Genomic DNA, 9,238 nt, shown 5'->3' with positions numbered 1-9,238 from the left:
GGCTGGGAGCGGCAGCGCCCGCCCTGCGCTCGGGGCCCCGCCGCCGCCGCCGCCGCCGCCCCGGCCTGCGGCTCCCGGCACTGGCTGGGCCCCGCTCCCTCCTCCCGCCGCGCCCAGGCCCAGGCGGACAGGAGCGGGCCGGGCCCCGCGCTACCTGCGGCTCCGATCCCAGGTCCGGCGGGGAAACGAAAGCGAAAGTCCGGAGGAGCTGCCCCGCCCCGCGGCGGGGGTGGGCGCGGGGAGCAGCTGCCGTAGCCTAGCCCGGGGAGACGAGCGCCGCTGGCCCCGGGCCCCGCACCCGCGCCGCCCCAGCCCCCGGGGGCGGCTGGACTTCACCCCCGAGGCTGGAGGCAGGTCGGGGCGAGCTGGTCCGTGCGCTCCGGGGGCTCCAGCGCTGCCCCGGGCTCACGGGGGCCTTGTCCCCCCGCTGCAGAGCACCCCAACAGCTCCCGCAAGGGGGAACCTCCTTGCCACTGCACCCTGTAGCCCTCACCATTGTACCAGGACGCCGCAGGCCTGCATCTGCTCATGCCAGTGTCCAAGCGGTTGCTACCAGAACCAGGAAGCTAATAAACCTCCTGCCCTTCCCCCTCCCTCCCCCCACCCCTGTCCTGACCAACAGCAGCCTCATGTCTGCTAGCCCTTCCCTAAGCCCTGTGCTGGACACCCTGGAAATGCCAGCAGGTGGGGCCTGGTCTTGTCCTACAGCAAAACTTTCGCTACCAGGATGAGCCAGCCTGTCCAGCAGCAGGAAGGTTGGATTGTAGGACAAAGGGGGGAGCTAGGGTGACACCAGGCACGCCTCTCCACCAGACCTTGGAAGAAAAAACCATAGATGTACCCATAAAACAGCCAGACAGGAGCTGAATCTGGCTGGCCAGCATACGCAGGCTGAAAGAAGTGGAGTAGGTGTCCTCACCCATCAACTTTGCACAGCCACTGTAAGACCTGGCACCTGCAACGGCTGATGGGCCTGAACCCCAGTCCAGGTGTTCATCTGTACAGCAATGCCCTGGGTGTGTAAATGAACCCAGTGGAGGATGTGCCCTCTACACAGCCCAAGTCAGCAGGCTTCATCCTGCACTTACACACTCATGAGTGCTTGCCCCCTCTCCCCACTTTGCTTCCAGCAGGGCCCCTGAGTTGCTGTAGTGACAGAAAAGCTGGTATTCACACTCCTTCACTTACCCCATGGGGAAGGGAGAGCAAAGTCTGCTTGGAATAAAACACTGTCAAGGCCACTGTACTCAGCAAATGACTGGTGATGGTCGTGCCCAGTCCCATGCTCCTACTGTGCTTGGCACAGGTTCTCATCTGCTCCCAAGCTGAGCTAAACACTGCTTATTCCGCAAACCAGAAAGTGATTTGTCCTTTTACCTGCTGCTCACTTCAATTTATGCAAAACATCGTCCACAACAGATTCTAAGGGCCTGCAGACCAAGCCCTACGAGGAGAGACTAGAGAAACTGGATCTTTTCAGCCTCCGCAAGAGAAGGTTGAGAGGCGACCGTGTAGCTGCCTATAAGTTCATCACGGGGGCACAGAAGGGAATTGGTGAGTATTTATTCATCAAGGCGCCCCTGGGGGTTACAAGAAATAATGGCCACAAGCTAGCAGAGAGCAGATTTAGATTGGACATTAGGAAGAACTTCACAGTTCGAGTGGCCAGGGTCTGGAACGGGCTCCCAAGAGAGGTGGTGCTCTCCCCTACCCTGGGGGTCTTCAAGAGGAGGTTAGATGAGCATCTAGCTGGGGTCATCTAGACCCAGCACTCTTTCCTGCTTATGCAGGGGGTCGGACTCGATGATCTATTGAGGTCCCTTCCGACCCTAACATCTATGAATCTATGAATCATTTAATAGCATGTGAAGAAGCAGGTTGTCACCTATGAAAGCTTATGCCACTCAGTCAGTCACCAGGGTGACACGGTGCCATGAGGTCCTTTTAAGGGTGCTGCACAATATTAGCATCATTAGATATGCAAACTCCTAAACAGGGTTAACAAGATAAACCCAGAGATTTCAAACAAGAATCCATACTGTCAAAAACACTCTGATCTGTAGTGGTCTTTGAGTTCTTTGCAACAGAAGAATTGCTCTATAATTTTCTGTAGTCAAAAAAATGAGAGAAAGCTAAGAACTGAAGTTTTTTGAGGAGTGCCCTGAATCTAACAAGGGGTGCCTTGAGTCTAAAGAGGTTGATAACCACTGCTCGAAAGGGCTACTCTACCCTGTCTTCGGCCTAACATCCTAATGATGGCCAAGGCTCCACTCACCTCCACTGCTTGGCAGGGCCTTTCCACTGCACAGCTCCAAAAGCAGAAAGACCTAAAATAGGTTCTTGCTCCAGTTCTCTCTTGCAAGGTCCTTATCTCTTAGTAGTAGTCAAATCTAGAACAGAGGATGTAGGGGCCAATAAAGAGTCAGACCCGAGACTGCAGACAAAAAACCTAAATAACTGCTCCAACACTTTAATTCCACACAAAGCAGACCACGATGCTCCATTATAAGGTTTGATTCATTGGTAAAGCCCTTCAGAGAAGAGTCTGCCCTTTCAGACCCAGTCCTCAATCCTGAATGCCAACCATGCTCTGGTTATTGACTGCGGAGGAGTATCATTCCGTGTCTTCCTCAAAGATGGCTAGCCCATGCTTGCCTGCTGGGACATAGCTAATGGCATCCACCTCACCCCCGCCCTGGCTTGGCTTCTGGAAGTGAATCTCCAAAGCATCCTGCATGGCCTCCTCATCTAAAACATCTGGAATCCCCGACAGGAGCACAGTCCTGTTGCAGATGGATGGACGGAACTAGAGGAAAGAGAAGATGAGTGAACCTGCCAAAGCCCTTGAACACCCGTTGGTTCTTGCTGTCACTGTCTCACTGTGCAGGTGCCTGAGCTGTGGGAAGGGCAGCTGCAGGGAGGGGAGAAAGGAGCCCCTTTCTGGCTAGAGTCGAATGTCACATTCAGATCTCAGCTCTAGAATCAGGGCAGGGCAAGGATGAAAAACAGCAGGGCAGTGATGAGATAAGGCAGCCCACACTAACGTGCAAACCCTCAGCCCACTGACTGCAGGACCCAGGGGCATGACAAGTACTTCATAAAGCCCCTCTACCTGGTCTGGCTCTGCTGAGACAGTGCCAGCTGCCTCTGCCTACACCTCAGCTAGGTCCCTCCTTTCCCCCTGGGAGGAGTAGTGCAGCCCTGGTGCATCTAGCTGGGCTTAAATTTCCCCCCACAGGGACTTATGGGAATGCAGAAGGAAGCTTTCCTAGTAGGGTTCTCTGTTGCCAACTCTCAGCCTCTCCCCATTTTGGCCTTGCTGGGGCACCCAGGCCTGGGGAGCACATAATGCTGTACAGGGTGGGTTGGGGCTCATCGGGAGGGCAATGGATAGGAGTACAATGAGATTTTTCAGTGCAGTGGGGGCTGGACAAAGGTACACTGGGGTGTAGGGCATTTTGGGAGCAAGCAGAAACAACCATGTAGGGTTCATATAAGGGGTGAGAGAACACTGGGGCTCCCATACCTACCTGCAGGTCTGCGATCGCTCCACTCACATAAGGTGTCACTCTGACTTCATGTATCGTCTTCCCAAATTGGATCTGGAAGTGCCCTTTCTTTATCAGCTCCTCCACCACTGCAGAGGGAGAGCAGAGACCTGAGCACCAGCTACCTTCATCTTTGCTGTGTGCTTGGAGGATGTGGATTCAATCAGGTACTAGCACAGGCATCTACAACTGTATGGAGAGCCCGTGAGAGCCAGAACAGCCCCTGGGAGCTGGAGCTGCCCAGTCTGCCCCATCCTCCTCCTCCTCCCTCTCTGCTGCTCTCACGGACACAGAAAGGAGTTCATTCCACTCCAGCCCTATAGGAGAGCAGCTGGAATGGCAGCTGACAGGGGGCTTGGGTCTCATCCCTCCATGCTGATGGCCCAGTGCTCAAGGTGTCCACACACACCTCCATCATACATGAAGGACAGCACCACGTGCCTCGTGTCGCTCAAGAACTCCCTCCATTCCACTTCACCGCCCCCGTTTTTCTTCTTGCTGAAAAAGAGCTCCAGCTTGTCCAGCAGCTGCTCCTCCGACAGATCCAGGCTGGGCAGGTTAGATACTAGAATGCGCCTGCTGTTCCTCTTCATCTCAATCTGCAGAGCCAGTGTAGGGCAGTTATGGCTGTAGCCACGGCAGTGGGACCACAGCTCCCAGGACACTGCAGGGTTTTGCAGGGGTGGTAGTGACAGTGAAGCTACATGCCTATGCCTTAGACCTGGGTACCCACCAACACCCTATTGGGAAAGCTTCAGACTAATGATATCCCTAGTTATCTTAGTAACAGACACTGCTCACTCAGCAGTCAGGTATATGCCCACGGCAGGGACAGAGACACTGCCTGGCCCTACAGTGAGTGTGTGTTGCGGAGGGGCAAGTTCTTCTTTGGGAGACAGGAGTCCTAATGGAGGGTGTGATAGGCAGGCTGTTTGGGGAACAGGCCTCACCTCCAAAAATGATGGCAACAGCAGCTCTACTGGCCCTGCCCACACTCGCACCCGGCATTCATCCAGCTCCACCTCATGTTCCTGCTTTTGCATGATCCTGCGGGCAACTGTGGACAGAAAGAAACCCATCAGGTCTGCAGGGGGTGATGGACTGCTCTGGAACAGAAGAGGGAACCCAGAGCAGGACATGGCACCAGCCAGATGGACAGAGAGAGGCAAGGCTGTCAGGCGTGGTCTTGACTCTCTAGTTTGATGGTGACAGCAAAAAGGTAGCAGGGCTCTGCAATACTGATGAGGCAACTCCAGGCTCCTATGTGAAGAGCCGATATGCCAGGGCCCCAACCCCAGGCCCAGGGCCCTCTGGAGAAGGAAGCCTAAATAGACACTGTTCCATGTAACCCATGCACTGCATATAGCCATGAAGGTCTCTTGAGTATGAGGCTGTGCACTGATCAGAGGTAGGCTGCCTGGCTGGGGCTGCAATGCTGCTCTCACTCTTACCTTCTGGGTTCTCAAAGGTGATGAGTGCTGAGCCCCCAGGCAGTGGGTACTGGATCAACAGAGTCATTGCCAGTGAATTTGTGTCCTCCCTAGTCATGTGTCCTTTGAACACCATCTTCCGCTCCAGCAGGGAGGGCAGCACCTGGGGCAAAGCCTGCAGGGCAAAACAGGAGACGGTTGTGGCCCATCGTGGGCCACCAGTCCAAAGCAAGGGCATGGGGCTCAGTGGCTCGCCCCACAGAACTGCTGCTAGGGACTCGGTAATTCCCAGAGCCCCAAAAGCTGCAGCCTTTGTTCTGGTGTCCTATCCACACTTGCCAGTTAAGCAGGGTCAATGATTGAATGGTAATGTAGGAAATATTCAGGGAGTGTGCAGGTGACCCCAAAGGGATACCCAGGCCCCAAAGGTGGGAGTGATCCTTACGCTGCACATACTGTGCTGTTGAATGCAGCTTTTTCAGCCGAGATGCAAAAATGAAGTCCTGAATGAACTGTTTGTATTTACTGAAAACCCTTGGCTGGGCCCAGCATCTACTCTAGTAAAACCCCAGCTCTAAGTATTCAGAGGCTTCTGTGGCCCTTCAAAGAGAGCTGGAGCCCAAACTGACCTGTTCTGTCACAAAGCCCAGCCAGACCTTGGGGATAACTGCCAGCTGCAGATGGGGTAAGTGGGAAACCTGGCTGAATGCTCCTCAGTACCTTTTCTTGCTCATTGTAGGCATCTCTCCTCTTCTCCAGCTCTTTCAGTTCTTCTTCCAGCTTCTGCTTCAGTTGCAGCAGTTGGTACCTTTCCTCCTTTGCTAAATGCATCTTTGTCTTTGGGAAGAAAGGAACAGCTCAGCAGCAGCAGAGGGGACACTACTGAGAAGCAGGGCAGCATTGCCAATGCATTCCCCATGACTCCAGCCTCCCCACTGCTCTCCTGATGCCTCTTGCTCCTGAGGGACAGACCCCTGCTTTCTACGCTTGCAGCCTTAGCACATTTCTGAACAAGGACAACTCATTGTACCAGAATGTGGTATGGTTCTGTGATAATTAGACAGACTAAAAGCATCACAGAAGTGTGAGGTCTACTGACCCATAGTGTGGTCCAGTCACCACTCACACCCTCAGCAGAGCCTGTCTAATAGCAAAAGTCTATTCCATGAACCAAACCTGGTAGGAAGCTGCCAGCTCACTACTCAGAAGTGTGTCTTTCTCAAGTTTCTCACGAAGGTGTTCTGCTTCTTTTTCGAATTCTTGAATTTTCTGCTCAGAAGCTTCCTTTGCTGCTTTCAGGTCTGCTCCGTCTTGTTCCAGGGCAAAACAGCGGTCCTGGAAAAGGCACCACAAAGCATGGTTAGCGCTGCCCCCTGCCCCACCATTGTGGAAAGCAGTTGAGCAAACTTTTTGCCCAGGAAACTCCAGTGTATAAAATATGACTGTATAAAATACACTGTATATGAGAGTGTATAAAATATGACACTGACTTCCCACAGGGGGGGCAGGGACGCACCTTGTACTTCTCAATCTCCTTCTGGATACATTCAGGTGTCATTGTCAGAAAGATGTTCTCCAGTGAGTCTTCATCCGGCAGCTGGACAAAGGACTTTTAAAGATCAAGAAAAGTTAGTGACCCTGCAGGCTTCCCTATCAACCCCAGCCCTACACAACACAGCACAGAGCACTTCATGAAAAATGTACAGAGATGTGTGGGAGCTTTCCTGTGAAACTCAGACATTCAGCTTACCTTGCAGGGGTCTCTGGCTCTGTGTTCTTGCCCAAAATTTGAGAGAGCTCCTTGATATCAACTCCCCAGTATGCTTCCACCCACAGCCACTCCCCCTGGGAAATGTTCCTGCCAGGACAACTTCCACTTTTGCTTTTGAAAAAAAAAGCAGGTGGCAGCAAGGGCCCATAGAGTGCCTGTTTAGTGATTACCTCCTCCAAATCCGTCATTGTGATGCTCGCACCTGCGGAGGGAAAGCACCAGGATGTCAGAACTGGGCACCAAAACCACCTCTCTGCCCTCCCCCTGGGCAAGGCTCGGCAGCACCAGACACGGCCAGCTGTGCTGGGGGGACTCGGGTAGAAACCCCGTGTCCTGCAGCCCATCACTACAGCATCAAAGGGTGGGGAAGGTGCGATGCAGGGAGCTGGAGCCCTGGACATGGGTCTGAGTTTGAGTGCTTGGCCTGAGATCACCCTGCTCACTGGCCATGGATACAAGGTGCCCAGTACCCTGGGGAGCAACAAGGAAAAGCAAGGGAAGACGGAGCCCTAAATGTCAGAGAGGGGCAAGGGAGCCAGGCAGCAGCTCCAATAGAGGTGGGGAGCCAACCAGGCAGGAAAACTTTCCTAGTGTACCCAGTAGCTGGGCCACAAAGGGACCAGGAAGGAAGGGGACCCGCCTGGAGGGGAGGGCAGGGCAGGGCAGGGGCACGGTTTACACTTCCTAGCTCCACCTCCCGGGGCCCGGCGCAGGGAGCAGCCAGCCCTCGCGGGGCGCAGGCCACAAGCCCCACCCCGACACCCTCATTGCCGGACCCCCTCACCTCACCTCACCTCCCGGCCCGGCCCGGCTCCGCTTTCACTTTCGTTTCTGCCGCGGCAGCTTTGCCACACGCCCCGCCCCGGGAGGGGAGGAGAGGAAAGGCCGGCCTAGCCCGCTGCGGGCGGGACGGCTCGGAGCCCCGTGAGCCCGGCCCCCTTCCCGCCGCCGGGGCAGGGACACCTCCCGGCGCCCGCCCTGCACTCACGGGCTGCACCCTGAGACAGCGGGCACCAGGCTGCCGGCAGCTCCACAGCCCCTGCCCCTCCCTCAGGGGCAAGCCGTCCGGAGCGGTGCAGGGCCGCGCGGCTTTAGGGACCCGCGCCCCTCAACGAGAGTCTCTTGAAGACAGCAGCTTTTAAGGCATCCTTGCCTTCCCCAGAAGGGCCCTCCCTCGAGTGCCACTGTTCTCAGTGGTGGCAGAACAAGGAGCCAGGAGGCAGTCAAACACTGGAGCAGGTTACCCAGAGAGGTGGCAGAAGCTCCATCTGCGGAGGTCTGGCTACAGAGCTTTGGCTGGGATGACCTAGTTGGGGCTGGTCCTGCTTGAAGCAGGGGTGGACTAGATGTGACCTCCTGAGATCCCTTTCAACACTTTCTATGACTCTATGATCCATTTACTTTTCCAGTTGCACCATGGATGTGGATGACTGGTGCCTCCTGAGGCTGGGGGGCAGTTTGTGAGTGGCAGAGTTGGCAGTGAGGTGGCAAGCGGTGACCACCTGCAGAAGCCACTGTTGTTGTCAGCCAATCTAGGGGGGGAGGGGGGGGTCTCCCTACCAGTTGCCTAGGAGCTGCACAAAACAGCAGTTTCATTTCAAGTTGCCTTTCACCATTTCAAAGGGACATTTCATTTTGAAGCACTGTTCCATTTTGTTTAGTTGAAATTGTTTCACTGTTTTGACATTTCATCCATAGGCTATAATGGGGAATCATGAAAATGTGTAAAACATTGTCATTTCTTGCCTGATTTGGATGCAAATTGTTGGGATAGTAGCCCCTTCTGAGGACATGAAGCCTGCCAAGTTTCAAGGAGAGAAGTGTAGAGGCATCTGGGAAATTACACCTCAAACTATTCAAAGCAAAACTCGTGGCACTTGCTGGCAGCAGCAGTCTCCTCTCAGCCGGCTTGTGGATCCAGGGACCCACACCCCCGGGAGGGCTGCAGGGCTATGCTGAACTCCTCCCAGGGGTGTCAACTGCCAGCTGTGCACCAGATGAGGCAGCTACCACTGCTACCTGGGACCAGCATTAAAGCCAAGTAAGCCTGGCTCTGAAATGTTTCAAAACGTTTTGAGTGCCCTCATTTTGTTTCAAAGCCGTGTTTCATTTTGATTTTGCTGTTTCAAGCTCTAAATGCAGCTGAACAGCTTCGAAACAAAACACCTGGTGAAATTTCACACAGCCCTGCTGCACACATCTGCTTCATTTACAATTCAGAGGTCAATAATTTACTACTTTCTCCCTGATCTTTAAGCAACGCCCATGATTTAAGATTCTAAATTTATCTCCTGCTCCCCAGAGAAAGGTCAGCTGCATGTAGGTGGAGACTATTTAGATAGGACAAGGTTGCCCCCACAAGAGGAACAAACTTACAAGTGATCAAGAACATTTACAGTAACAGCTACACTTGCTTTGAACAAGTTACACAAATTTTCCAGAAAACCAAAACCAGCAAAAAGAAGCATCAAGACTTTATTCTTTTTCTT

General features: G+C 54.1%; 1 protein-coding gene across 3 annotated transcripts; it reads right to left on the bottom strand.

Annotated features, from left to right (window-relative positions):
• Positions 1–2,435: 2,435 nt before the first annotated feature.
• On the bottom strand, positions 2,436–7,616 carry IFI35 (interferon induced protein 35). Of its 3 annotated transcripts, none has more exons than XM_059726815.1 (10): positions 7,539–7,616; positions 6,920–6,951; positions 6,495–6,587; positions 6,155–6,313; positions 5,699–5,815; positions 5,000–5,153; positions 4,499–4,605; positions 3,958–4,147; positions 3,531–3,637; positions 2,436–2,806 (listed from the first exon to the last, which is right to left on the bottom strand). In XM_059726815.1, the coding sequence occupies exons 2-10, from the start codon at positions 6,935–6,937 to the stop codon at positions 2,615–2,617; spliced, it is 1,137 nt and encodes a 378-aa protein (XP_059582798.1). In that variant the 5' UTR covers positions 6,938–6,951; positions 7,539–7,616; the 3' UTR covers positions 2,436–2,614. The 3 variants fall into 3 exon arrangements, with proteins under 3 accessions (XP_059582798.1, XP_006266424.3, XP_059582799.1); XM_006266362.4 differs by having other exon boundaries at positions 7,544–7,616; XM_059726816.1 differs by having other exon boundaries at positions 7,534–7,604.
• Between the last annotated feature and the right edge of the window lie 1,622 nt (positions 7,617–9,238).

Source organism: Alligator mississippiensis, chromosome 4, assembly GCF_030867095.1.
Source record: "Alligator mississippiensis isolate rAllMis1 chromosome 4, rAllMis1, whole genome shotgun sequence".
Classification (NCBI taxonomy): domain Eukaryota; kingdom Metazoa; phylum Chordata; order Crocodylia; family Alligatoridae; genus Alligator; species Alligator mississippiensis.
The sequence above is the reverse complement of the archived record's forward strand: the minus strand, read 5'-3'. Positions and strand labels throughout refer to the sequence as shown.

What these genes read in the sequence shown, in the direction of transcription:
- IFI35 (XM_059726815.1), bottom strand. An exon ending in AGGAGATTGAGAAGTACAAG is followed by an intron (nt 6,314 to 6,494) that starts GTGCGTCCCTGC and finishes TGCCTTTTCCAG; the next exon opens with GACCGCTGTTTTGCCCTGGA. An exon ending in CCTACAATGAGCAAGAAAAG is followed by an intron (nt 5,154 to 5,698) that starts GTACTGAGGAGC and finishes TTTGCCCTGCAG; the next exon opens with GCTTTGCCCCAGGTGCTGCC.